The 27,960-nt window shown below is 55.1% G+C and overlaps 7 protein-coding genes across 7 annotated transcripts; 4 read left to right on the top strand and 3 right to left on the bottom strand.

Annotated features, from left to right (window-relative positions):
• Positions 1-145: 145 nt before the first annotated feature.
• On the bottom strand, positions 146-2,179 carry IUM83_17445 (Ubiquitin system component Cue; the record flags this gene model as incomplete). Its single annotated transcript, XM_067942393.1, has 1 exon — positions 146-2,179. One exon carries the CDS (start codon positions 2,177-2,179, stop codon positions 146-148), a length of 2,034 nt encoding a protein of 677 aa, XP_067791194.1.
• Positions 2,180-3,488: 1,309 nt separating this feature from the next.
• On the top strand, positions 3,489-5,498 carry IUM83_17446 (H - or Na -translocating F-type, V-type and A-type ATPase (F-ATPase) Superfamily; the record flags this gene model as incomplete). The annotated part of the gene is made up of 1 exon (XM_067942394.1): positions 3,489-5,498. The coding sequence occupies one exon, from the start codon at positions 3,489-3,491 to the stop codon at positions 5,496-5,498; it is 2,010 nt and encodes a 669-aa protein (XP_067791193.1).
• A 3,655-nt stretch (positions 5,499-9,153) lies between these two features.
• IUM83_17447 (uncharacterized protein) lies at positions 9,154-9,564 on the top strand (the record flags this gene model as incomplete). Its single annotated transcript, XM_067942395.1, has 1 exon — positions 9,154-9,564. The coding sequence occupies one exon, from the start codon at positions 9,154-9,156 to the stop codon at positions 9,562-9,564; it is 411 nt and encodes a 136-aa protein (XP_067791206.1).
• A 272-nt stretch (positions 9,565-9,836) lies between these two features.
• On the bottom strand, positions 9,837-11,621 carry IUM83_17448 (Zinc (Zn2)-Iron (Fe2) Permease (ZIP) Family; the record flags this gene model as incomplete). Its single annotated transcript, XM_067942396.1, has 2 exons — positions 9,837-9,992; positions 10,071-11,621. 2 exons carry the CDS (start codon positions 11,619-11,621, stop codon positions 9,837-9,839), a joined length of 1,707 nt encoding a protein of 568 aa, XP_067791196.1.
• Positions 11,622-11,956: 335 nt separating this feature from the next.
• IUM83_17449 (arginine N-methyltransferase 7 protein) lies at positions 11,957-12,505 on the top strand (the record flags this gene model as incomplete). Its single annotated transcript, XM_067942397.1, has 1 exon — positions 11,957-12,505. The coding sequence occupies one exon, from the start codon at positions 11,957-11,959 to the stop codon at positions 12,503-12,505; it is 549 nt and encodes a 182-aa protein (XP_067791161.1).
• Positions 12,506-12,718: 213 nt separating this feature from the next.
• IUM83_17450 (Metal Ion (Mn2 -iron) Transporter (Nramp) Family) lies at positions 12,719-14,453 on the bottom strand (the record flags this gene model as incomplete). Its single annotated transcript, XM_067942398.1, has 2 exons — positions 12,719-14,207; positions 14,296-14,453. 2 exons carry the CDS (start codon positions 14,451-14,453, stop codon positions 12,719-12,721), a joined length of 1,647 nt encoding a protein of 548 aa, XP_067791153.1.
• A 1,702-nt stretch (positions 14,454-16,155) lies between these two features.
• IUM83_17451 (Arginine N-methyltransferase) lies at positions 16,156-18,453 on the top strand (the record flags this gene model as incomplete). Its single annotated transcript, XM_067942399.1, has 1 exon — positions 16,156-18,453. The coding sequence occupies one exon, from the start codon at positions 16,156-16,158 to the stop codon at positions 18,451-18,453; it is 2,298 nt and encodes a 765-aa protein (XP_067791138.1).
• Between the last annotated feature and the right edge of the window lie 9,507 nt (positions 18,454-27,960).

The raw sequence follows: 27,960 nt of genomic DNA on the forward strand, positions 1-27,960 counted from the left end.
ATCACACACTCACACACAACTTATCGCCAAATATCGCGATCACCCGATGGATTTTGCTCACCTCGTACTCAGTGCCGTCAGATCAATGGCATTGACTTCATTTATCCAGGAGCTAGCCGCCTCGGTATGCTTATAAGACTGAAAATCAGCCCATTTTCTTCATCGCGCGGTCCTTTCGGTTGTGGTTCGCTACCTTGGCCTTGTTCTTGTCTTTCCTTGCTCGCTGACGCTGTATCTGCTGCGGTGTCAGTGGTTCGTCAGGCTTCTTTTCAGCTCCTTGCCTCTTGTCTTTCCGTCGAGTAGATTTTTGCTTCTGACCGGAAGAACCCGGTGAGGGGCCTCCAGCGGAGTTCGGGCGCGACTGCTTTCCCTCACTAGACTGGGCAGCTTCCTTCTCTTCCTCCTCGTTTTCTTCATCGCCAGCCGAATTGAGCGGGTTCTCATGGTTCCGGTTGCGCATTCCCTCCCAGAATGCGTCCTTCTCCTCCTTCAAGCGCATCCGGCGGTTCTGCTCACGAATAGCGTCCTGGTCGTCAGCGCTGCCACCGTCGCGGACACTGAAAGGCACGAAGTCGTCAAACTCGTCGTTGTAGTCGTCGTCGTACTCGTCCAGCGCGGCGATGCCATCATCTCTGCCGCCGTATGAACCTTCACCACCCGCCATCGCTCCATACTCATCTTCGTCTTCGTACATGTCCACAAGCTGCTTCATCTTCTCTACGAGTTGCTGGTCCTTCTTCGCAATCTGGGGGTCGTACGTCTTTTCCATCGACTTTTTGCCCACCCACACTCGACTCGGGTCAAGCTTCTTGGATTCCTCGACCTTTGGCGCAGGTGCTGGAGTGCCGGTGATCTGTGCCTCCAGCCGCACGAACTCTGGGTCCGAGCGCTTCAGATCCTGGGTGACGTCGATCAGCACAGGCGGCGGGTTGCTTTCCAGCAGGAAGTTGATCACCACTTCCACCTGCAGGTTCGAGCTGAGCAGGCAGAGCTCGACGTAGCCCTCTCCCAGATCGGGGAAGAAGTCCTTCACCTGAGTCACCATCGGGGCCAGCACAGTCTCCACGTCATCACTCTGGGAAGCTGCAGGCTTGGTCTCCTCCACCACCGCCGGGGCCATCCACTCCTTCGCATCAGCAGAGAGCGACGCCGTGGGCTTGGTCTCAGCTGTCAGATCCTCCGTCAGCAGCACGCGTCGTCGCGGGAGCCCCTCGATCACCATGTCCAGGTACGAGAAGTTCTCCGCGTCCAACTTGCACCGGTCGAAGAACGCCGCCACCTTGTCCTTGTACTCGCACAGGTACCACAGGTCGCTCAGGAAGGACCCGTGCTCCGCTTCGTCGTCCAGGCAGCCGTTGCTCAGGGCGTGCAGCCCCGCCAGCAGCTCCTCTCCAGTGCTGGATCCTCCGGCCTCCTGCCTCTCCATCTCAGCGTCCAGGCAGCGCGCGAGCACCAGCAGCAGTGTGCGCCTCGTCTCCGCGATCAGCGGCGCCTCCTGCGTCTGCGCCTTGTCGTCGAAGCTCCGCACCTGCCGCTGCAGCGCCGGCAGCGCCGCCTCGTAGAGCTGCACGAGCCCGTAGAGCACGGACGCGTCCTGCCGGCCCAGCTCCGACTCCAGGTCGACGCCGGCCAGCAGCAGTCGCGGCGTCACGGAGCTGCCGGCAGTCAGGCCGGCCACCGACAGACTCAACTCGTAGCCACGGCGCAGCAGCTGCACCACTTGGGCCCGCTTGGGCTGCCGCACCGCCTCATTGAAGTTGTTAAGTTGCTTGATGTAAAGTTGCCGCAACTTTGGCAGCGCTGTCGAAAATGCCGGCTCGTTTTCGACAAGCGTGTCCAAAATGGCCCCTACGGCCGCCGCGTTCTTGGGCGCGTAGATCTGACAGAACGGCGCCACGCGCGTCACATGCAGCAGCCCGCAGTCCACACCCAACGGCAGCAGCGCCGTGCTCTGCGTCACGCGCTGGAAGAGCGTGAACACGGCGCACGAGTCGGCGGCGAGGGAACGAGCTGCCGACAATCGGGCATCTTCGTCCATAGAGGCGTCCGCGCGCGTCTGCAGCGCCGCGCCACGCGTGAAGAAGGCGTCCACGGCGTCGAGCGAGGCCGCGCTGGTCAGCAGGCGCCGCAGTTCGGCGTCCGGGGCAGCCGCGAGTGCCGGCAGCATCGAGTCTGGCATCGGCACGAAGCTGGCAAATGCGTCAAAAACGTCAAAAATCGCTCTGACCATCACTCGTTTTTTTTGACAATTTGTGAGTGATGGGCTCATACCGGTTATTTAACAGCCAATATTCATACCGGTTATTTCATTAACCGGTATACCGGTGTTAAGGCACATTTTTCAATACCGATTTTCTAAAGGTATGCTGCGTGCTTCTCAGCAACCGCAGTCTGGAAGGCTACCTCACGTCGGGCATTGCAGTGCCGCACTCATACATGATCCAACAAAGGCATTAGGGACGTACTTCCTCTGGGTGTGGAGCATGTACTCGAAAAGAAAGGCGTAGCGGCTGGAAATATTACGGGAGAATTATTGCGCAAGGGATCCGATCGTTCTTGAATGTCAAATTTTTGCCGCCAGAACCAGTTTCAACACAATACCATGGGTGCTCCCTAATTCCAGACTCTTTGAGTAGTGTATCCTTGCTCAAACCAGTCGTCCAGCATGCGCCCCTCAACCTTGTACCGAAACTGCTTTAGGTACTTGTAGTTGGGTCGAGCCTTCAATGCCGATTCTTCGACCCCTTTCAGCCCCAATGCAGCTTTGACATAGTCGTCGGACTGCTCGGTCACAGACTATTACTAGTTGTCTACAGCCGTCCAAAATATCACCTCTGCTCACTCTCTTAACCCAGTTTAACTGTCGTCCTCGATGGTTTGCCCCCAATGCTTGGCGCCCAAACCGTGGATCTTGATCAGTGCTTCCGTCCGAGTGAATGGCATCACAGTAACTTCAAGACAAGCACAGAGATCTCTGGCTGGCTCGTCGGCTCGTCATCTCCTCTCCATCTTCGATCTCAATTCACATCGGCAAAGAGTCCGTCGGCGAGAATGGCCTCTTGCATCTTAGCCCTCTTCAGTCCAGTGGTAACCCAAGCTGCGCCACGATCTCCTTGTCCACTACTTCTTACTTCGACACATCCGCTAGAACCAAAATCAAAAAGTCACTGGCGCTCCACCAGCTCCTGCACGATCGCTCTTCCCCAAATTTGTTGTATCACTGTCTGCAAAAGAGTCCACTGCAACAATTTAGCGCTCACTAGCGTCAATTTGACGTAGCGGGCACCCTAAATGCCAATGTCCGCTTTGATCCCAGGTTGCTGCACAGTCACCATGTTAGTTCGAGGAGTTCGCGGCGTTCGTGCAATTCAAGGAGTTCATGGAGTTCAAATTGCATCTGCTCTCGTGTCGCAAGGATCCCGTGGCAAATTCCTAAGTACGACGCGTCCGCCATCTGACACAGTCCCAGTCCAGTCGATCTATTGCCAATGCTCGGCGCTCGACGAGGCCAGGTGGCCGTGTCTCGCGTGGCGCGCGCGCGTCTGGCGCAGCGCCTGGGCGCCGCCAGCAGCGGCAGCATCAACGCCAGCGTCTCCGCCGCCGTGCGCAGCCTCCACGCGTCGCGCGCCGTGGCCGCGGGCGGGCGGCGCAGCGGCGCGGACGACTCGGAGGCGGCGCTGGCGCAGCAGATGCTGGACTTCATGAAGCTCGCGGAGGAGGAAGAGGCCGGCGCCGGAGACGCCGACGCCGACGCCGCCCACGCGCCGCTGTCCGCCGTGCAGGCCGAGCTGCCCGTGCGCGGCGTGGTCATGGGCGTGCAGAACGGGCTGGCGCGCGTGTCCGGGCTGCGGCACGCCACCATCGGCAGCGTCGTGGACGTGTCGGACGCGCGCGGCCAGTCGCTGTGCGCCGGGCTGGTGCTCTTCCTGGAGAAGAAGGTGGTGCACGTGGCGCTGCTGCACGCCGGCGGCCAGGCGCGCGCCGTGGCCAGGGGCATGGACGTGCAGCTGCAGCGCGAGCAGCTCGAGATCCCCGGCAGCGTGGCCGCCTTCGCGGGCGCCGTCGTGGACCCGCTCGGCCGCGCCGTGCGGCTCGAGGAACAGGACGAGCAGGACGCGTCCAAGCAGCAGCAGCAGGCGGCCAACGACCGCGTCAAGGTCACGTGGGGCGCGCAGAGCGTGCCCGGGCTCATGGCCCGCGCGCCGCTGCGCTCGCCCTTCGAGACGGGCCTGCTGGCCGTCGACTGCCTGCGCCCCATGGCGCACGGCCACCGCTTCGGCGTGCTGGGCCCTCGGAACTCGGGCAAGACGCGCGTGGCGCTGGACGTCATCGCGCACCAGGTGGCCCGGGCCAAGGCGCGCGGAGAGCAGCCGCCGCAGTTCGTCTACGTGTGCGTGGGCAAGAGCGCCGCGCGGGTCCATCAGATCCGCGACGCGCTGCAGCTCACGGGCGCGCTGGAGCACACCACCATCGTCGCCTCCACCGACCGCGACTCGCCCGTGCTGCAGTACCTGGCGCCGTTCACGGGCTGCGCCGTCGCCGAGTTCCTCATGTACAACGGCAAGTCCCCGCGCAGCGTCGTCGTGTACGACGACTTGGCCACGCACACCACGGTCGTGGAGGGGATCGTGCAGTCGCTGAAGCTGCCGCGCGCCGCTCAGCTCAGCCTCAGCGCGCACGCTGTGCTGATGGAGCGCTCGGCGCAGTTCAAGGGAGCATCCAAGAAGGAGGAAGGCCCGTCGCTCACGTCTCTCGTGCTCGTGGACGCGCCGGACAGCTTGGAGATCCCGTCCGAGTTCCAGGAGCGCGTGACGTCGCTCGTGGACGACTACGTTGGGCTGGAGTCTTCGCTGGCACGCAGTCGCGTGTTTCCGCCGGTGGATGTCTTGGCCCCTGGCGCGTCGGTGCGTGGCCCGCCGTTCCAGTCAGCGACACGTTGGACGTTTGTGAGTCGCCTACGTGCACGAATCAACGCGGCCGCACAGGTTAAGCAGAACGTGGAAGTCGCGCGCAAACTGGGCTTCGAGACGGAACCGGAGGACGCCGAGACGCTGGAGTTCCTCGAACTTGTGCAACAGTTTTTCACGCAGAAGCCTTTGCTGTCGACGACGACGCCAGCACCGGAACAGAAAGCGCCAACGGAGCTGGAAACGGAGCTTGGCGCCTTTTTCCTGACCATTGTGGACATGGCCCACCTACCTGGTAGTGACGGTGTTGAAGATACGCCATTGAATCTGTGGGAATTTTTGCACGACGTCGTGGCCAGACTTTCTCGTGAAGAGAACCAGGACATCATGCACCAGCTGACTACACACTCGCGCAGGAAGGCGTGGTCGCTAGACCTGCAGGAAAATGTGGCTTTAACACTGTTTGAGGAGCTTGAGGCGATCAAACAACGCCGGACGCAGGAGTATAAGGAGGAGCAGGCGAAGCGCAAGCAGTACTTGCGCAAGCTGCAAGAACTGAAAAGTGGCAAGCCGCGTCAAACTAAGGCGTAGGTGTCGGTCATGCGATTGATTTGGATAGAGACCATCGATGAAATATACGAAGTGCATCGCTGCTGGGTTGCTGCATTGGTGCTCGGGTTCAAACAAGGTCTGTCGCTACCTCAATGTATTGTAAATTGACTAAGATCTGTCGCTGCTGCAGTTATGGGCGAGAGAACATTAGAACATTCGACTTGTTGGTGGGAGAATTATTTGAGCAATGGGTTCTTCGAATCCCAAGCACTTAATTAAGAACAACGCTGATAGCATGATCGATAGATCTGAGCTCTTTCGCGTGTGAAATTAGGTATATTGGCGATACCGACCGAATGGCGCTTTGTGCATCGTTGCTAAAGGAGTGGGGTTCTTCGCATTGAAAATGGCCCGATACGTCGTCGGAAGAGTGTGACGCAACTGATGATCACGCGAGTCTTGATTGTCTTGAAGTGGTAATAATGATACCACGCAACGTGCGATCGTCAGTGAAAACACGTAGCGACACGCTCTTCCGAACTTGGCAAACTGTGGCTAGAGAGACATGATCTTTCCTCAAGGCTGTTAGACCGACAACTCGTGAACAGCACCACAGTATGTGAGTTGAACAGCGAAAATTAGCGCATCTAAGAGTGTACAGACGACACCTGAGCTGCTAATGTGAGTTCTGCGAGCGTTGGATAGTTTAGCGGGCATGGCGTTTATCTTTGATGATGCAATCGCCACCTCAGGATTAAGTGGTCGTACCGGTAGATCCAGCTTAAAATGTCAAAGCCTATGACAAAGGTCTTCGAGAACCTCCATACAACTTCGACGATTATCGAATTCTCCCATGCCGGAGAGTGAGATCTTCGGACCCCGGTACCCCCAAAACTACCAGTACAATTGTATAGTTAAAGGTGTGGAAGGTATGCTCGGGCCGAGTGGTTTCATTCCATTGCAAATTGGCGCCACTTTGCGGCGGTTTGCTGCTCTAGCACATGTAGGTTTACATTGGGCCGCTGGACTTGGAGTCGGGGGCCTATTTATTGTGGCGTTGGTGGTGTTTTAGGGGTTGTTTTTCGGATATAATAGATTCTCCGATAGCTGTCCGCCTTATTTCGTCCCCAGGAGTTTTACTCGTTTCTGATCTTGTTCGCTGCTTCCTCTCCAAGCTTTTCGATTACTCGTATACACGCGGTGGCGGGTGGTTCACTTGTCAGATCAATAAAAATAAATAATTCGTGGTTTGGTCGGTATTGTTTGCGGGAACCCGGGGTCCGGCCTATCGTTTCAACTATCAGCTCGACGAGCATTGTTCGCATCATGCCTCAGTCTTGATCGAATTGCAGTCCACACCGATCGGCACCATCGGTCTTCACGCAACTTCAGTCGCAAACCGTTCTGAAGAGAGAGCTCTTGGCAATATTATTCCTAGGATATACGACATCCAGCAAACAAAAGCAACTAACCGGCTCTTTGCCAAGTCTTAAAACTCCGGACAAATGTTCGGAAGATCTCAGCTTCAACAGTAGGCGAAGTACGTGATGAAATCCAATTCCTGAGGTGCCCAATGTGGCGATGGCTGGCTGCTTGGTACGGTAACGATTCATCACTGATGAAGGTTTATGATGCGCCGGAATCTCAACATGATAGAGCGAAGAAATGTACTTTAAGTACAGTGGTAATGTCGTCTTGAGAATTGAAGATCTGGGCTTTTGGGGGCACGACTTGTCTTTTGTACCATAACCAGCGACATTTGGCGCACTCAAGTATGTACATCATGGTGATTGAGAAAATTGGACAGACATACGTGACACCTTGGTTTTTTTGTTAACTAACTTAGAGTGATAGAAGGCTACAGTTAGTGACTATACTTAAAAAAAAAACTCAGAAACTGGACTAGCCAGTCAAATTATCCAAAACAGAATCATAGAACTGTATCTCATAGTGGCATCAAATAAAATATGAACGACATGTCATAGCACATGATACAAGATCGACTCTGTGCTAAGCGCACCTTAGCCACCTAGTAGCCGTATTGGTCACAATGCTTTACTTCGCTCAGCGCCTGATCGCTCTACGACGTCGAACAGTACAGTGGGTGCATGATTACTGTAGGGCTCCTGCTCCTACGGCAGGGTGACGATAACTAGCGAGTTGCGTTATGTAGCGGTGCACTGTGAATGTGAGCTAGCTGGCTGTAAGCCAGATCTGTGAATGGCCCTCAGAGTTGCAAAATGCCCTTCAGGAAATCAATCAGGTACAGCTTGAATGTAAAACCATATTACCGAGATAGCTGTACGATGCACGCATATGTACATGTATCTGTTTATGTAGTGGGCGTTCGCATTGGTAAATATTCAGTAGATCTAAAATATCTCCAACCATAAAATAATGAGAGTAGTAGGTGTTGTTTGTCGCTCTCGATCGAAATGTAGAAGTAGGTAGTTTAATTGAATTACTTGTACTGTCAATCCCTGGTTATAGCCTACAACTTATAGGACAGCATGGGCCACAGAAAGGACCACCGGGTTGTGAAGTCGCGTAGCCATAACAAACCAGCGCGAGTTGCCCGCGGAGCAGGCCGCGGAGTATTTGCGTAGGCGGGCCCAGCGCCGAGCATTTCGGCGAGCCGAGCACTGTACTCGCCAGGTGTTTGTGCTGTGCTGTACTGATACATGTGCATACCTACTATTGTGAAAACCGGCGATTTTGTCACTCCGTATAGCTCTGTAAATCAGAGCTGTGAGCAAAAACGATACGTGGTAATTTGTACTGAATAGAAAGTTAATGTGGGTACTAATCTGAGTAAGTCGGCTTAAATAGGAGTTGGGAACTGGGCTCTAAAGTCATCTTGTCAGAACAGAGTGGTGAGGGAGAGAGACAGCGGAGACACGATGTTGCCGCAGAATTTTGATGAAGAGCTGTGGTGCTGTCCAATTTGACTCAGTTAAAGCAACCCAGCCCTGCTGAGTGACGCCTTGACTTGGCTTAGCGTAGAGATTAGTATCAGGGCGCAACGTTCTAATATCGAAAGCAGCTAGCGCGGCTACGATGCGCTCTTCCGCTCTCGCGTAGAGGTCATCAAAGCTGCCCTCTGGATCGAAGCGAAACTCCGCGTCCTCGACACGGACGCTGGCTCTGCTCGTCCTGCTGATCCCTCCTAATTTGACTGATATCTTGGCTAGTGTTTGCATAGCCCGGTGGATTTATTTGTGCGGACTTCCTCGGAATGCCCAGGTTGGAGCTGACATTTCAGTCTATTTAGACACCAAATCGATTCCGACTCTAAAATAGCTTTGACGCGATGCTGCATAAGACCGATTATAATTAGGGTACCCAATTCTAAATAAGGGATGGGTCGAAATAAATAAGGGTTCCCGTCTCTAAATAAGGCACTAAATCAGCCGATTTACTATCCGATTAGACATTCTGACTGCTTTTCACAATAGTAATAATATGCATAGCTAAGTACAGTACAGTAACAACAAAACCGTCATGAAACCCGTGTGCGCCTTGTACGGTACGTATGTATCCACCCAAAAAGTTTTGCCGCAAACTTCAAAGCCGAAGATAACGACAGCTGGCTCAGCGTCAGCGACCCTGGTGGGCGCATGTCCATGGACTTCCTCATCCATCTCCATTCTGCAATTCACGCTCCCTGGACTGAATAGATTAATCAGCAAGAAACATGCGCCTGCTCCATCTCGTGCTGGCCATCGCTATCTCAGTGGCTGTCGTCAGCGATGGTATCACGACCGCTGCGGCGGAGTCTCTCCAAGACTCGGACCCCAGTTATCAGATCGTCACCAGAGCGCTCGTTGGCGATGACACGGCTTTAGAGGAGGAGGAGAGGAAAGGGGGAGGAGGTCGCGGCGGAGGTCGCGGCGGAGGAGGGAGATCCACAAGTCGAGGGACATCTCCTCGAGTCTACGGACCTTACACCAGCATTGGGCTTATGTACCCCAACGAACTCTCGCACCGCAAGACAAAGAAGAAATGCAACCGCTTCACGAACTGGTGGAAGCGGCTGTTCGACAAGAGCGTCAAGAAATGTCCGAAGAAGGGCGAGGAAGAGGGTACTCGCCGACTTCGGGCTTAAGTAAGCTGCTGCAGAGGCGATCGTTATTTTTTATGCGAACCGAAGTAATCCGAAGACGCCATGACAAGCCACACGACCACCTTGCTCGCGGTCACTCGGTAACTGGATGACTCCATCTCAAAAGTTATATCGTAAAGCAATGGAGCATCCAAAATAATATGTACCGCCTGGTCGCCAAGTGGCTGGCGTACGATGTTCACATGAACGATCAGTTTTATTTGCAAGAACTCTTGTACGGTAGAGGTCCACGTACGAACGGCTCAAACATCATTTCAGTCGGCGTTGCAATGAACGTGGTGCAGTGTGGTGAGTGCTAGCGCGCCGACCCCGATCGCGAACATGACAAGGTGCGCCACGAACTGGCCAGGTGACTTGACACGCAGCACTCCGGGGAGCAGGTCCGTGCCGGCAATGTATACTAGCGTTCCCTGCTCACATGATATGATTGACCAGTTAGTGTCATCACAGGAATCAAGACAAAAACTGGATAAACAGCACCGACGCACCGTTCCGACGGCGAGCAACAGACCCATGGTCTTGTTCGTGACCGGTACAGCCGCTAGCACCACGGCGGCTCCGATGAAGGCTGAGAGCGCGCTCAGGAAGTTGAAGAGGATGGCTTGGAACGGTGTGAAGCCCGACTCGACGAGAATGATGAAGTCGGCGAATTCCTGCGGCAGCTCGTGCAGGATGGCTGAGACCGTGACCGACACACCTAGTGAATCGTCGCACGCGAGGAACGCGGTGGCGATGAGCACACCGTCCACGAAGTTGTGGAACAGGTCGCCCAGCAAGATGATGTACGCCATGGGTTTGATGCTGCGCCAGTTCACTTTCAGGCTGAACGCCGACGCACCCGCCAGTTTGCGGAGTGAGGAGGTTGGCGTGTTTTCAGCGGTGTAGTTGCCGGTCTCGGGTGTTTCTGACTGCTTTTCAGCAGCATCAGTCGGTGAGGCGAGCTGCATGGACGTCGTCGGGAGGTGGTGGTTGTGGGACGCTCCCTTTTGAACCATGCTGATCCAGAGCTCGAGCGCCATCTCCACGACCATCGCGACGACGAAGCCGACGGTAAACATCATGCTCAACGTGAGATCCATCTGGCCGTACTCGCTGTAGAACTCGATGGATTCGGGCAGGACGTGCAGGAACGCAGCGCCAAACAGCGCGCCGGCGGAGAGCGCGATCATGGCGTCCATCACTTTTGTCAGCGCCTTGACACGGACCACCATGATGAAGATGCCGATGATCGAAAGAAGCGCAACAATCGCTACGGCGGCCATAGTCTTGGCCCACACCGCCGCTGACGCCTTGCTATTCGACGACGTGTCTTCGTCTTCAATGGATTCTTCCTCCGAGATAGCCAAGGCCGTTTTCACCTGTTGTCCATCAGTGCCTACTACTTTCATGCCGAACTCCTCGATCGCGTTGTGCTGCATGTGGAACGCGTAGTACCCCGTTTCGTTAACAACCAAGTTGACAGTCATGGGCTCTGTCGCAAGTCGTCGTCGGCTGTGCGCGCCGGAGCCGTCGCAGTGGTCGATGTGCCACGTGTTGTTCGGGTTGGCCTCGCACTCGGCTTGCAGCGCGGCGAGCTCTTCGGCGTTGTTGCGCTGGACAACATACAGCAGTTGGTCGGTCGGCGCCATGTCGCGAGATGCCTTGACGACATTACGGGGAAGCGAGACATCGTCTAGAAGCAGTGCAGTCTTCTCCATGGACAGCTCGAGGTCTTTCTGCGTGACGTTAGCCGTGACCGCGACGTCCATCGGCAACACGAAGACGGCCATGTTCTCCGTGTTGTTTGAGAAGGAGATCGTGTAGGTCCCGTTCTCGAGGGCCATCGCCATGGACAGCTCCCACGAGATGCCTCCAGCAGGACACGAGGTCGTCGCCCCCGCAGTTGCGACACACTCGGTGCCCTCGCTTTCGTATCCTGCCTCGCAGTGGCAGTGGTTCCCGTGCAGCTCGCCGTGGCCGCTGCATTCCTCCTGCGCCACAATGGGCGACAAAGTCGCAAGCAAGACCAGTAGCAGAGCGGTGAGAGTTCGGTGCGGCATGACTGATGACTTTGCCGCCCAAGTCGAGAAGTGCCTGAGGGTCGAATGAAGTGGGGGAGGAGATCGAAGACGACGGCGTTGTCCGGCGACGGTGCGGGCGGGTGTCAGTCTCACTGTCGACTGGATGCGAGCGAGTCGAGTTGTCCGGCGACGAAGCGGCAACTTGAAGTCGAGATTAACCGTGATTAAAATCGCAAATCACACTGGCAATGACCTCGCCGACGGCGGTGGATCTCGTCTCGCCGTTCGTCCATCAAGTTCCACGGCTCCACTCGCGGGTTCCACTCATCCAGTTTCCTATTCCCCTCGTCAATATCCACCGCAGATAACTTACCATGAAGTCGACGACTGCCACCGTGATCGCGTTGGGTGCCCTTGCCATTGCAGTGCCCGCTATTGCTCAAGACTCGCACTCGCACTCGTCGGAGTGCACGGCCGAGTACCTGACGTCGGCGAAGAGCGCGTGTGACTCGGTCGCGGACGTCTCGCAGCTCAAGTGCAACGACGAAGGGTGCCACGATGCTCTCCACTCGCTCGTGGAGGGTGAGGTGCGCCAGTGTTACGTCGACCTCGGCCTCGGCCCGGCCACCGACCTCGACTACTACAGCCTGCTCGATGAGTTTTGCCACGGGGATGGCGCTGACCCCGCTGACCTGGTGGCAACGTCCAACACGACGGCTAGCTCGAGTAGCTCGGGCGCTGGCGGGGCAACCGTGGGAGATCACGAACACGACCATGACCACGACCATGATCACGACCACGATCACGAAGAGGACGAGTTGTCTGCATCGACTGCAAGCGCTGACAACGGCGCTCGGCCGCTGGGCGCGTCGATGGTGGTACTTCAGTTGGTGGTCCTCGTCGCTATGGCGCTGCACCTGTAGGGCATTTTCCGTCTGAAGATACTTACACGGCGAACATACTTTCTGTCGGCCGGTGCTAGTACGGCAGCAACTTCGCTTAGGAATCGCCTCAGCACAGTAGAAAAGCAAATGAAATCAATTAGTATATGATGCCATATCTTGCTCGTTCGAGGCTGTTGACTTGGCATGTAGTCGTACTACGTTGTATGTTTCATGTTTGTATACCTGACATTCTTACACACCTTGCGGAACGTGCTGCAAGCTTGTCAGTTTTCGAGGTTGTTGTCGGCTGGGTCCGCTCGTGCCCATTCGCATCAAGAACGCCAAGAACCCGAAATACAAACAGCACACACCGAGCAGTGTGCTCAGCCCAACAGACCCTAGCGATAGACGTTCCAGATTCGTGAAGACCAGGTACAGATTGATGATACACACGAGGCCTCCCAGCAGCCATCCGCTCACGACTGTCGCCTTGCTGTTGACAAAGTCGCCCATTGTGGCTGGCGAGCTTGTGAAGATAAGAACGGGGAGTAGCGCGAACGGTAGTTGAATGGACTGCAGCACATTCAGCATCTCGTCCATGGTGTCGCTGTCTCCTGGGTTGCGCTGGCTCAGGATGGCCACCGTCATGGCTGGCACCAGCGATACACACCGCGTCAGCGCCACGCGCTTCCATGGCGAAATGCGCAGGTTCAAGAAGCCCTCCATCACGAACTGGCCGGCGTACGTGCCCGTCATGGTGGAGCTTTGCCCAGCAGCGAGCAGCCCGATGGCCCAGATGACGTCCGCATACTGACCGAGCATGCCACTGAGAGCCACGCCAGCTTGTGACAGGCCGATCGCTTGACACATCCCCTCTCCACCGTTCGCAAGCTGGCACACACCGAACGTGTCTCCATCAGCAGCAGCGCCAGGGACACAAGCCGTGTTAAGTCTATCCGCTTCGAACGTTGCGGAGCAGTCCGACGAGAAGAACCCCTTGGCAAATACCGCCAGTACCGCGAGGTTGATCAGAAACGACACAAACAACGCGATGGCCGACTCGATCGCAAAGTACTTGTTCGCCTCGCGCACCTTGCGCACATTTTGTCGATTCACTTGTCGCGATTGCACGAGTGCAGAGTGCAAGAAGATGTTGTGCGGCATAATGACGGCACCCACGATCCCCACAGCCTGGGTCACAGCATAGCTCTCTACGCGAGGCACGAAGCCACGGGCAACATCCGAAGAGGAGGCACCCCCGCGCACCAGGTTGGCACAGAAGCACACCAACATGATCACAATCAGCGATACAAAGAACGCCTCCAGCTTGCGAATGCCGTAGCGGTGCAGCAGCAAGAAGGTGAACGTGTCAAAGCCCGTGATCAGACATCCAATCCACAGCGGAAACCCAAACAGAACTTGGAATGCGATGGACGAACCCAACACTTCCTGGATATCGCTGCCGACAATGGCGATCTCCGTCATGATCCACAGCGTCAGCGACGCCCACCTTGGATACACATCCGAGCACACTTCAGCCAGGTTCTTGCCTGTGACCACGCCCAGCCTCGCAGCCAGTACTTGCAGGAAGTATCCCATGGCCGTTGCAGCGAGCAGCACCCAGATGAGCTGGTAGCCCCCATAGGCCCCAGCCTGCAGATCGCTCTCGAGGTTGCCGGGGTCCACGTATGCGATGCTCATGAGCCACCCAGGTCCTGCGTATGCCCACAACGTCCTCCAGCTGCATCCAGCGATATGCACAGTCACAAGCATAAGCGCGTCATGTCACGGACTTCGGTCCCCGAACTCTCGAGCTGCCAGCGACGTACCTGAAGCCGTGAGTTGTTGGCTCTTCGTCCGGCGTATCGACCTCGTGCACCGACGTCTTGTTGAAGTCGCTGTAGGTCTGAAACGCTTCCGAATCGACTGGAATGAGCAGGTCCCGCTCGCTCGGCGGCGGCGATGGTGGCACGATCGACGCGGTCATGGTGTGTGTAGTCGCCCGTAGCGTAGTGAACTCCTGTGGCCCACTTGGAATCTTCAAGAATGAAATGGTGCCGGAAGTGCATTCCGCGTCGGTGGTAATAGTGGGCTGTTTGCGACGCCGCCAAGGTCTCTGTACGCCGTCAAATGCCGCTGCTTCCATGTGACGCGCATTTCTACTGGGAATGTTGCCTTGCACCAATGCAAATTGAAGCTGCCCCTGGAGAGACCCACCATTGGTAGGTATTTTGCCCAATCGCCGCGTTTAACAAAGACAAGTGCATTTTTACACAAACGAAACCAATAGCATAGCATCACCACTCGCCCAACTCATCCGCCAACCTTGGGCAAGCGTTTTCGCACTGTCGACTTCCCTCACGATAGTTAATAGCGTTGATGTCATCATTCACAGGTCGAAGAGCTGTGCGTGGCCGAACCTTTACTGCAACTTAGTGAAACCGGGTACCTTACTTGGTATTTAGCTTTTAGTTTTATCCGCTTTCCGAAATTGGGTACATGTGTACATTCTAGGATTTCCACTAAAAGCTACGAATTGTTTGCTATACACATACCCGATAAACTGATATTATTATTTCGACTAAAACCCAAGGCTTCCACTAACAAATAGAGACGAAATGCTGTTCAACTCGCATTATTAACACTACCAGTAATTCCACTAGAAAATGCAGTTACCTTTGTTCGCTTTTGCTTGACACTACATTGTGATCTTGGCAACTCTCGTGCTGGCCACACATTTAAAACGTATTGCTTCTATTCGTCAATATTGCTAGTTCATCGATGCACAGCCATATTTTGCTCAAGCCGCACCCTAGGTGAACGGTCTTTAGCTCAAGGAAAATAATGGATCCATTGAGGGCTGATGGCATCACACGATTGGACAGACCACGGGGGCGCTGTACTTATGAGTTATTAATTTCGCTACGTGTAAATCTCGCGCAAAATAGTTTCACTTAGCGTCAACAAACGTTGCTCTTCGTCAATTGCGTCGTGTGGCGGTTTGGACCAGGCCGCAACAGCAGCGGTAAACGGTTATAGTGCAAGAAGAACATGCCTGGATGTAACACCAGAAACTAAAGAGCCCCCTGCACTTCGTATGCACCGCACACACAAAAGGAACTATTGAATTTTGATCTTCAAACGGCGAGGTAGTTCACTGGGTGAGGATTAATCCTGAGTACCAAGAAGACGAATCATGAGTGGATTTACAATAAGCCGAGCTTCCATTAGATTCATGCTCAGCTATATCATGCCATAGCTTCTTTTTAATTAAGGTTCTTTATTGTCACGTAGTTAATACGATCGCGAACGACTAATAAAAACTTGCCTCGCCCTGCCAACATCGCCACGAAAATATCGTGCCACAGCTCCTCAAAGTCGGCCAAGCCAAATTTCTAGGCCACATCATAAATGATACACTGCAGCAACTCACTAACACTTTTGACGCAAAATGATGTTCAAGGAAGACGGGAACGCTCTTATCAACTTCGTAACGACATTTAGAGAAGTCAGTTGAAGCCCTAGCAGTATATCTACGTGTTCACTACCTGGGCATCAGGGACTTAACTTTCCTCTTTACACACCTCCACACAATATTACGTCCTACACACCACGATTCTCAACCAATCAAAACAAAAAAAACTATCGGAGACCAAAAACCGAAAACTAGTCAATCAAATAGTGTAGCCATGTACGCTGGGGTGGACAAGTACGGCGGCGCGTTGGTGGGCGAGGGCCAGCCCGACGGCAGTTCCTCGCCGCGCGCCGCGCCCGCCTCGGGCTTGTCGCTGGAGGAGGCAATCGAGACCGCCGCCGCCGAGGAGACCGTGGTGGTGGACGTGCCCTACTCGTACCTGGAGGACGAGCAGGACCCCTCGTCCGTGGTCTCGGGCGTCTCCAAGGTGCTGCTGGCCGCCCAGCTCAACCCCGAGGCCGGCGGCCTCATGTGGGTGGAGCAGGGCAGTCCGCAGGAGGCCTACAAGAACGTGGTGGCCATGTCCCAGATGACCTCCATGCTGCGCGACCACGACCGCAACGCCTGCTACGAGCGCGGCATCCGGCGCGCCATCGCCCAGTTCACGCAGCAGCGCGGCCGCGCGCCGGTCGTGCTCGACATCGGCACAGGCACGGGACTGCTGTCCATGCTCGCCGCCACCCACGGGGCCGCGCACGTCTACGCCTGCGAGATGTTCGTGCCCATGGCCGAGATCGCCGAGCAGGTGACGCGCGCCAACCACCCGGACAAGATCACGGTGTTCAAGCTGCGGTCCACCGACCTGAAGGTGGCGCCGGAGACGCAGGAAGACAAGGACCCGAACGCCACCTACCACCTGCCGAGGCGCGCCGACATGCTGGTGTCCGAGCTCTTCGACTCGGTGCTGCTGGGCGAGGCCGTGCTGCCCACGATCCGCCACGCCATGCAGCACCTGCTGACACCCGACGCGGTGATCGTGCCCGAGCGCGCCACGGTGTTCGCCCAGGTGATCGAGAGCGAGCCCGTGTACCACTTCAACAGCTTCGCGGTGCCGGAGAAGCAGCAGAAAGAAGGATCCGTTGCCCCGCGCGAAGCCAAGCTAGCTAGAAGTGACACCGCGTGGCAGTGCGACGGTGGCAAGCCGGCGCTGCCCGTGCATTTCCGCGCGCTGGAGAAGGAGTCCAAGCTGCTGACGAAGCCCACAAAGGTGCTGAGCTTTGACTTCACCAAGCCGACGACGGGCGCAGCCGAGTACCAAGAGACGATCGTTGACGTGGTCGAGGCTGGAAAGGTGCAGGCCGTGCTCATGTGGTGGGAGGTGAGCTTTGACGAGGACAACAGCGTCGTGTACTCGACGAAGCCCGGCGCTCAGAACTGGCAGGACCACTGGGTGCAGGTCGTCTTCCCTCTCGTGCAGAACTTTTACGCAAAGGAGAGCGAGAAACTCGTGCTGCGTGCTCACCACGACGACATTCGCATCTGGTTCGACGTTGAAGCTGCACCGGGGACCGACTCGCCCAAGAAGGCGAAGCGCACTGTGGTGAGCGAGAAGCCTCCGTGCACCTGCGGGATGCACCTCATCTGCAACGCTGAGCGTATTTCCATGCTCACTGACGCCGCGCGCCGTGAAGCCTACACCGCGTCCGTGTCGTCGGCGGTTGCCGCGCTCACGAAAGACGAACCTCTGCGCCCGATTTCCTGTCTGGACATTAGTGACGGATCGCTGGGCGGGCTTCTGGCAGCTACGCACAAAGAGGTCTCCAGCGTCACCTCCGTCGAGTCTAAGGAGGTCTCCGCCCGGATCTTTGACCAGGTGCTGGCCTACAACAATGCCGGTGCAGAGGTCCTGAGTAGCGGCGTGAAGGGACTGCTGCCCGAGCACCTGCAAGGTGAGCCAGCGAGCGTAGATCTGCTGGTCGGCGAACCTTTTTACTACTCGATGCAAAACCTGCCTCTTTGGCAGGCTTTCAACTTCTGGCTGCGACGCTCCGCCGTCGATGGACTGCTGCATCCGAAGGCTCGTGTGCTGCCTGCTCGCGCACGTGTTGTAGCTCAGGCTGTACGCTTCGAGCGCCTGCACCAATGCTTCGGCGCGGTCGGTAATGTGTCAGGATATGATCACAGCTGCTTCGACCAGTTCCAGGACGAGTACTACACGCGCAACTTCCCGTTCCCGGTCTACATGTATTCGTATGAACCAGCATCGGAGGTGTTGGAGCTTGCGGCGCTGGATTTCATGCAGATGGCTCACACCGTCGCCACCAACGGATCGATTGAGCTGACCGACGCGGCGGCGAATGCGGTGATTGTCTGGGTCGAGTACACTTTGGATGCTGCTGGCCAGCACGTGGTAGCGACAGGTCCTGCGGTGCGGTACGCGAAGCAACTCATCCGTTTCCTCCCGCCTGTGTCGCCCGCAGCTTCTGGCGCGGCACCCAAGCGAGTAGTGGCATCCCGGTTCTGCTTCGACTCACTGGAAGGCACCATCGACCTCAGCTTTGATGCCAATTAGAAGGGCAATAAATGTGCTGCTTGCTACTACTGGTATGTGTACAGATCCGCGTTGCCGACAAGAACCATCGCCTCAATCTTCTGTATGGCTTTTAACTTAGCACGGTATTTTGATACACACCAGAGACCCATGTTTTGGTTCATGGGCATTATCCATACCCCTGAGTTGGAGCACTACCGTAGAAGGGCTGGATGGTACGAAATCTATGGTTTGCAGCATTCAATCAGATTAGGGGTCAATGTGGTTCATTTGGTTAAGGTCAAAGGCATGAAGATGCCTTGCCTTGCTTGAGAGGCAAGGTGCCGAGTGGCAACCCCTATCAGGAATGGTGGGTGGGTTGAATTTCTACAACTACGCCGATATGGCAGGCGTGGTGCTGGATGCAACGCTGGTGAAACGCCCACAGCACTTGTACGGCGGCGCGGTCGTGAGGGATTGATTCCCGCGTCGACGTAACTCCAAATGAACCACGACAGGAAGGGGGGCCAAGATTCCTGGTCCAGGATCGGCATTGGCCAGCCCACCTACCCATTATCTGCACAACTAGATGTTGGGTCTTCAATTTGAGGTCTTGGTCGTAATGTCTTCATTCTGCTTCAAAACACCTTTTCCCCAGCTTCGTCCGCTTGCTCATTCCGCCTTGCTTCAACACTGCACTCACTTCGCGTGGAAAACTACAGTCAAACCTGTTTATATGAGGCCCTGTTGGTGGCCACCTACAAAAATAGAGACCTTTCGAAGCCCCGTTTGAGTTTACTTTCAGTTTCAGTGAAGCACTGTTTATGAAAACTGAAAGGAGACTGTCGTCCAGCCAAATTCGCGTTTCGAGAGGCTGTGATTCACTTTCAGTTTGGTAGGAATCATGGCAGACCACGTAGCATCTCACCAAGCCGATGCTTCGGCTCCTCCTAGTGCTGGACCAGCATATACACCTGAAGCGGGGAGGAAAAACTTTACCGCAGCCGATGATCTTACTCTGTTGCGCTGTGTGAACTTAGTCCGGCCGTGGGAGGCTGCTGTAGGCACTGCTAACGGGATCATGAAGGCCTTTGATTCTGTTGCTGAAAAGTGTCGAGCCGTCGAAGGTTTTGTTAAGAAAGATGGATCAGCTATTCGTACGCGCTTTGATCGGTTGGTGCGCATTTATCGGGCGGATGAGCGGAACTCGTTGCGGTCGTCTGGGACCACTGAAGAGTACAAGGAGCGCGACGTTCTGCTAGAAGATATTGTCTGCCGTATGGACAAGTGGAAGGAGAAGACAGAGCAGGAAAGGGCAATGGAGAGAGCCAAGATTCAAGGGATTGAGACGTCTGGTGAGTTGATGCGACGACTTGCTATGGACGAGCTGCGTGGTGAGGAAGAGGACGACGATGATACTTGTGCTGCCGGTGATGGCATATCTGTAGACGCGGAGACAGCTGGACATGGCAGTCAGAGAATAAGTAGTCCTGCAGGGCCTCGAGCGGTGGGTGCGAAAGACAATGTCGGTCGGAAAAGAGCGGCGCCGATTGGATCCCGCAGGCCAACAAAACCCAGCAAGCGCGAAAAGCTCAGCGCCGTGCGTGACTCTATTGCACAGGCAATAGAGCACACGTTGTCGGACTCGTCAGCCAAGTACGAGTATTTGCGTTGTAACGGGGTTACACACACAAGTGACAACAGTCACTTGTGCACGATAACGGTCACAAGTGACAACTGTCACTTGTGCATGGCAATTGCCGCTTATGGTTTAACAGATAAATATCTGTTAAAGGTTTTAGATACTTCCTCACATTGGTGTAAGACACACCAATGGATACATTGAAGTGGACCACCACAGTGAGTGGTCCACACATACCCAAAAGATTCTATTGGTAGAAAGCAGCATCTTTCTACCAATCAGAGACATGCATACTAGCGGGGCTCTGACAGCCAGCCGCTGCCAACCCTTTCATAGATGATAAACAGTTTTAGCAGATTTTAGAGGAAGATCAATTTACAAACAATACAGTTCTCATTTTACCTTAAACTACCTATTTGGTGTTTTATTTAATTTATATTATACTTGTGGACTCAAGTATAATTAATTCAAATTATTAATAAACTCCTACGCTTCCTCATACACGTAGCGCGACGTGTAAGCTAAAGTAGTGAGCCAAAGTAGGCCCACTACACCTGGTAGCACTTTGTAGTCCGTCCAACGACCGACTACTTGACGTTCGTACGAGGTGTACGAACGCGGAGCCGAGAACCACATGAGCACGGAGGTGCCCATGGAGAGCTCCAATACGCCTGCAACTCATGTTGCACGCGCGGACTGCCCCCACCTGTCGGATCCAGAGTGGGAGGCCCTCCAACGACTGTCAACAGTCATTGGGGAGGCGGCGATAGCTACAATGTTGCGTACGCTATCGCCGACAGAGCAACATGATGTTGCTCTGGGATTCATCATGAAGGAGCAGCGCGATGCTGCTTCCTCAACAACGGCGTCGTCGGGGACGACACCGCGTGCTCAATCATTAAAATTGAGCGTGAGCAATTATGTAGGAAGAGAGGGCGAGCCTCTCCTCCGATGGCTTGTCGAACTCGACACAGCCATTGCGGCTCGACGTATCGTCGACCCGTTGTCAAAGGTTGCGTTCGCCATGTCATGTCTTGGCGGACGAGCGAGGAGTTGGGCGTACGGACGCCGACTCTCAGATCCTACGTGCTTTAGCACGTACGAGATATTCAAAGAGGAGCTCAAACAAGCGTTTGAGCCCCCGCAAAATGAATTCCGGTCGAGGACGGAATTCCTCGACCTGCAGCAGGGTAAGCATGACGTCCATGCTTACGCGCAGCGTGCACGGTACTTGGTCTCGAACATCGTGACCAACCCGATAGACGAGGCGACTAAAGTCGTCACGTTCATGAAGGGACTGAGAGATGGGCCTGTGAAGACCTATCTCTTCCGAGAGTACCCGAGTACTCGAAGCTGCGATTACTCTCGCAATACAAGAAGAGTTTAGCCTGCGGCAGGCTAAACTACATGCGAGCGTGCCGAGGTCGCAACCGCGCCCGGTAGTGAGCACGGGAGGTCCGGAACCAATGGACCTCTCGAATGCAACGGCTGCTGGTCACCAGCAGCACGGAAATAATGTGCGATGCTTCCGTTGCGGAAGGATCGGTCACTTTGCCAGAGAGTGCACGGCTCCCGTGCACTACAATAGTGGCCGTCGTGGCGATGCTGGGCATCGCCGCGAACAAACAAAAAACGTGAACATCCAGTAGGCGCGGGGCGCCCTACTGGTAATGCAGTCGCGCGTGCCGACATCGGGCACGCGACACTGAGACTGCAGCCCCAGTGAGACCAGCTCTCACTACAAGAAACAAGATGACAGGCCAAACCTAGTCATCTTGAAGGTTTACTCGAAGAGAGCGAGTGACTCTCTTCGAGCTTTGGTGGATTCAGGCGCGTCGAACAACTTTGTTCGACTACGGAGCCTACCGAGACTTGACTTCGAGGAGGTAGATACACCTCGAAGTCTTCTGGAGGTACGACTGGCAACAGGTGCCATCGTGAAGACCGAGAAGCGCGTCGTGAACGTGCGCTTCTCGTACAAACAACGGGTGTTTGTCGAACACTTTATCGTCCTGGACCTGGACGATAAGTTCGACGTTGTTATGGGCATGCCGTGGCTTGCACGGCATGATCCGGTAATTGACTGGAAGAAGCGCACGCTCGTGCGCTTCGGTCGCGACTGCGGAACAGAGACCGATGGCCCTGTTACCGCAGCGCACGCACCAGCAGGTGCGCGCGACTCGCCAGTCGAGACAGCGCTTAATGCCGCTGTCCCGGGGTGCTTAAGGGGTGCGCGTGGATGCGCACAAGAGAAATCCACGTCGGCAATGCTGCCGACGTCGGAAGAAAAAAGATGTGTTGGTTCCGGGAACCAACACCCACGTTCAAGCGTGTAGGGACAGTCCCTGACCCGAAGCGGTCAGGTCGACAACGACGCGTCGGCTCCGGGAGCCGACGCACCCTCGGTCATGAGGGGCTCCGCCAATGAATGGCGTCGAGGTGACGAAGGCGTGTCAACTCCGGGAGTTGACGCTGCAAACAGTGCGGACGGTTGCAAACGTACCGCACTGACGCAATTACATGCTGTCGTGCAGCCGGGCTGCACGACGAAGCGCCATGCGATCAAGCCGGGCTTGATATCGCGCGCCCGCAGACAGGGTCTGCCGGCGAAGGGACACATTACCGTGCAGCCGGGCTGCACGAAGGAAAATGCGGTCAAGCCGGGCTTGATACCGCGCGCCCGCGGACGGTCCGCCGGCGAACAACTGTCCACGGCCGGGCCTGGACCAGAAGAACAACTGTGCGGAGCCGGGCTCCGCACAACAAGAAGACGGCGCAAGCGGAAAACGCTGCGCAAGTCTCGGTCCGGGACCGAGACGCAACAAGAGCAGTCTGCTGGGCAGACTACGGCGGTGACGACGAATGTCAAGACGCTAAGCGTCTTGACGCGCACCGATACTGGATTCCAGTATCGTGAGATGGAACTCGCTAGTCCTCCGACGATAGCGTCGGAGTTGACTTCGCTCCCAGCCATGAGCTGGAAGCGCTTCACGCGCGACTTGCACGATGGACGCATCGAGCAAGTCTGCGTTCTTTCGGACAGCGAAAGAACAGAGAGCGAGAGCGAAGAGCTGAGGCAGCTCTTCATGGGAAGTACCACTGAGAGTGAAGACACTCTCAGTGCGAAGACGAAGCGAGAGCGCTTCGAGGAACAAGGTTGGGACTCGCTGAAGTCGAGTCCCTATTACGAATTGTTAAGGGAGTACAAAGACGTACTCCCGGAAGACATTCCTGCGGAGCTTCCGCAGGATAAGGGCATTCAGCACGAGATTGATCTCGTGCCGGGCACGAAGTACTGTGTCACGCGGCAGTGGCCACTGCCGCGAGAGCAAGTGAAAGCGATCGACGACTTCTTTGAAAGTCGTCGTAAAACAGGACAAGTGCGGGAATCAAAGTCCCCGCACAGTGCTCCGACGTTCTGTGTCAAGAAGCCACAGGGCGGATGGCGCATCGTTCATGCCTACAACAAGCTGAACGATGCGACGGTGCCGGCGCAGACGCCGATACCACGAAAAGATGTTATCATCGATTCGATGGCCGGGAGCACCGTTTACAGTGCTCTCGACTTGCGAGATGGATTTTATCAAATCCTAATGCGTGAGAGCGATATCCCTCTCACGGCAGTGAGCACGCCAAGCGGCATGCTCTGGGAATGGCTAGTAATGCCACAGGGGCTTAAGAATGCCCCTGCGACTTTCAACAGGTGCGTGACGCACTTGTTGCGCTCGGTGCGCGACTTCGCACCGAGCTACTTCGATGATGTGTTCATCCACAGCCGGGCTGTGGACGGGAAGGAAGAGATGCACAGGGTGCATCTCCGGTAGCTACTTGAGCTTATGCGAAAGCATAAGCTCTACGCGAACCTGAAGAAGTGTATCTTCGGGGCGAGCGAGATACCCGTCCTCGGGTGTCTCGTAGGGAAGAATGGTGTCCGCCCTGACCCAGAAAAGGTCAGAGTGATTAACGAATGGCCAACGCCTTCAAGTGTCAAGGAACTGAGGCAGTTCCTTGGCCACGTACTTGTGCAAGTACGTGGAGGACTATGCGGGCAAGATCCGCCCGCTGTCACAGCTTCTTAAGAAAGAAGCTGTGTGGAATTGGACACCCGATTGCCAAAAGGCATTCGATGCAGTCAAGCGGGGCTTGACTGAGGCGCCGATCTTGGCAGTGGCTGACCAAGATCGCCCATTTCACGTAGTGTGTGACGCATCCGATTTCGCGATCGGATGCGCGTTGATGCAGCACGATCACGAGGGCCGTGATCGTGTCGTCTACTACCAATCGCGTCAGCTGAAGCCAGCTGAGCGCAACTATCCGGTGCATGACAAGGAACTCCTTGCCATGAAGTATGCACTCGCAAAGTTCCGAGTGTATTTGCTTGGGAGTAGACCATTTGTGGTCTACACCGACCATGCATCACTGCGCACCGCTGTGAAGTCGCCACACATATCACAAAGAATGGCGAGATGGCTCTCATTCTTTGCGGAGTATAACTTCCGGGTCGAATACAAACCCGGAAGATTGAATGTAGTGGCCGACGCGTTATCACGTCGGCCGGACTATGCAGAAGCTGTTGACGTCAATGCCATTGACGCCATGCGATCGAGCAAACCCACATCATCTCTGTTGGATGACGTGAAGGCCGCGTACGCGCACGACGCGGACGAGAAGCTCGTGCTGGCCTATGGCACAGCGCCTTCTGACAAGTCCCGTCAGAAGCTGCCCAAGCACCTTCGAGCGCGTGCACACCGCTTTCGTGTGCACGAAGGACTACTGCTTTACAATGCAGTCGACGACAACGCGGATCGCGTTGTCGTGCCAAATGACCATGACCTGCGACTCAGGATCATGTACGAGTATCATGATGCCCCATCTGCGGGACATCTCGGACGTGAGAAGACGTACGTCCTTCTCACGCGTGACTTCTACTGGCACCACCAGTACAAGTGGGTGCGCAAGTACGTCCGTGCTTGCGAGGTGTGCCAACGCGTGAAGCCTGCGCAAACGGCGCAGGCTCCATTACAATCACTACCGACTCCGTCGGAGTGTTGGAAGTCCATGTCATTGGACTTCATCTTTGGTCTTCCCCCGGACAGCGGAGGGAATACCGGTGTTGTGGTCTTCGTCGACCGCTTCAGCAAGATGGTACATCTTGCTGCGGTGCCGGCAGAGGTGACCGCGAAGCAGACGGCCCGTCTGTTCGTCGACATGGTGTTCAAACACCATGGCATGCCGTCCGACATCGTGTCGGACAGAGACCCGCGCTTCACAGCGCACCTGTGGCAAGAAGTGTTTACACTTCTTGGGAGCCAACTTTCAATGTCGACTGCGGATCATCCGCAGACGGACGGTCAAACCGAGCGCGTGAATCGCGTGCTCGTCGACATTTTGAAGAGCTACGCTCACTCGTTCCAATACTGGAGCGAGTGCTTATCGATGGCAGAGTTTGCCATCAACAACTCGGTGCATGCCTCGACCGGGCATACACCGTTTTATGTGAATGCCATGCGGCATCCCCGTCTGCCGAGTTTACTCGGAGTGGTGGCTCCCACTTTAAGTGGGGGAGGATCTACGACTGCAACACAGCAGTCGCAAAAAGCCGCTGACACCTGCACAGTGTCAGCCGCGACAACAAGGAACAAGACCTTGGCAGGAAGAACCAAGGGTCAGCGCAGTGCGCTGACCCCCAGAACAAGGAAAACGAGTCTGTGCAGAACACAGACTCCACAAGGAACAAGGACCACGGGTCTGCGCAGGGCGCAGACACCGCGAAGAACCACGCAGAGGCCGGACCTCTTGCGGAGAGCGAGCTGAACGAGTTCAGCTCGGATGCGATTGAGTTTATCAATCAAAGACAAGCCTTAATTCGGTTTGTCCAGGACACGATTGCAGCTTCTGTGGATAAACAGAAGCTGAACGCCGATAATATTGGCAGGGGCAACACAAATGAATTCAACGTGGATTCATTGGTTTTGTTATCTACTCAAAACCTGCCCAAACATGCAATTTCGGATTTCGGAGCAAGCAAGCTTGCTCCGCGCTTCATCGGGCCATTCACGGTGATGGCACGCCACGGTAACGCATACACGCTAGACATACCGTCTAGCATGCGGCTCCACCCGACATTTTATGTCGGGCGGTTAAAGCCATACCTCCAGCACGAGCGGGGTGGCTCGTCTGACCCGAAGAGACAGCCTCGACAGGGGAAACCCTCCCCTCCAGCGCGTAGTCGCGCTGGAGCAGTTAATACAGTCGGGCCTACAGCCCGACCGGCACGTTCAAGGCGGTCTGGGAGACCGCCAGAGCCGGGACACGAAGGAACAGAGCGGCAACCGCCGCGCTCTGAAAGTACTCCACGACCGTCACTTGGTCGTGGAGCAACACGAGATGAAGGTCAACACGGCGTTGACCATCGGAGCGTGTTTCCACCACCTCCGCCACCGCTGCGAGACGCACGCGGAGAAATTCGCTGGATCGTCCAGCGAATTGTTGATCATAGGAAAACAATCCGAGGTCCGGATTGTTTTCGCATTCGTTGGAGAGGTTTCCTCCCCAACACGACACGTGGGAACCACGGAACGTCCTGATGGAAGACGTTCCGGACATGGTGAAAGAGTACGAAACCCAACACGCACTACCAGCAAGAAGGTAGTGCGAGCGCTGTAGTAATCTACAACGCCTGATGACTCGCGTGCTAGATAATTAGCACGGAGATCATTGAAGCTCTCAGGTATACATATAGTATACCTGTTGTGGTCGCGGTTGCTAATATGCACCGCCACCTGGACGGACAGTGCGCACGGCGCACGGACACCAACCTCCACCGCAACAGCGTGGAGTTGCTAATACTTGCCACTTCGAGAAGGACTCGAAGTGCTTTGGCGCTTGCTTACCCGATCACGGTAAGCAACAGAAATTCGCTTAGAGATGTCGACGCATAGACGTGGTCGACATCGAAGAATCATACACAGACACTGTGTTGTCTGTCCTCGTGGTAGCGGCGCACCTCGAGCTACCGCGCATTGTACTCAGCAACAGAGAGTTTACACTCTGTTGCAATGGTGGTCTTCAACTTGATCGTGCTCATTGCAGATGAGCACGGAAATCCCCAGCACAAACAATTGACAAGCAGTCAATATTAATTGACGTGTCGAGACCGACACGTCTAAGCTTAACGGGGGGATGGTGTAACGGGGTTACACACACAAGTGACAACAGTCACTTGTGCACGATAACGGTCACAAGTGACAACTGTCACTTGTGCATGGCAATTGCCGCTTATGGTTTAACAGATAAATATCTGTTAAAGGTTTTAGATACTTCCTCACATTGGTGTAAGACACACCAATGGATACATTGAAGTGGACCACCACAGTGAGTGGTCCACACATACCCAAAAGATTCTATTGGTAGAAAGCAGCATCTTTCTACCAATCAGAGACATGCATACTAGCGGGGCTCTGACAGCCAGCCGCTGCCAACCCTTTCATAGATGATAAACAGTTTTAGCAGATTTTAGAGGAAGATCAATTTACAAACAATACAGTTCTCATTTTACCTTAAACTACCTATTTGGTGTTTTATTTAATTTATATTATACTTGTGGACTCAAGTATAATTAATTCAAATTATTAATAAACTCCTACGCTTCCTCATACACGTAGCGCGACGTGTAAGCTAAAGTAGTGAGCCAAAGTAGGCCCACTACATGCGTGAACGGCTGCACTACAAGCGAGAAGAGGCTGCGCGAAGAATTGAATTACTTCTCTGTCCCACCAATTTATAGGTAGTTGATATTTCGAACCATAGATTCACCTACACATATGAGCCGAAGACCGGAATAGCCGCGTTTAAAAGCCCGCACTAGCGCACTCTTTATTATAGTTTTTGCAGATTAATAACAGTGC

This window comes from Phytophthora cinnamomi, assembly GCF_018691715.1.
Source record: "Phytophthora cinnamomi strain GKB4 chromosome Unknown Contig41, whole genome shotgun sequence".
NCBI lineage: Eukaryota > Oomycota > Peronosporomycetes > Peronosporales > Peronosporaceae > Phytophthora > Phytophthora cinnamomi.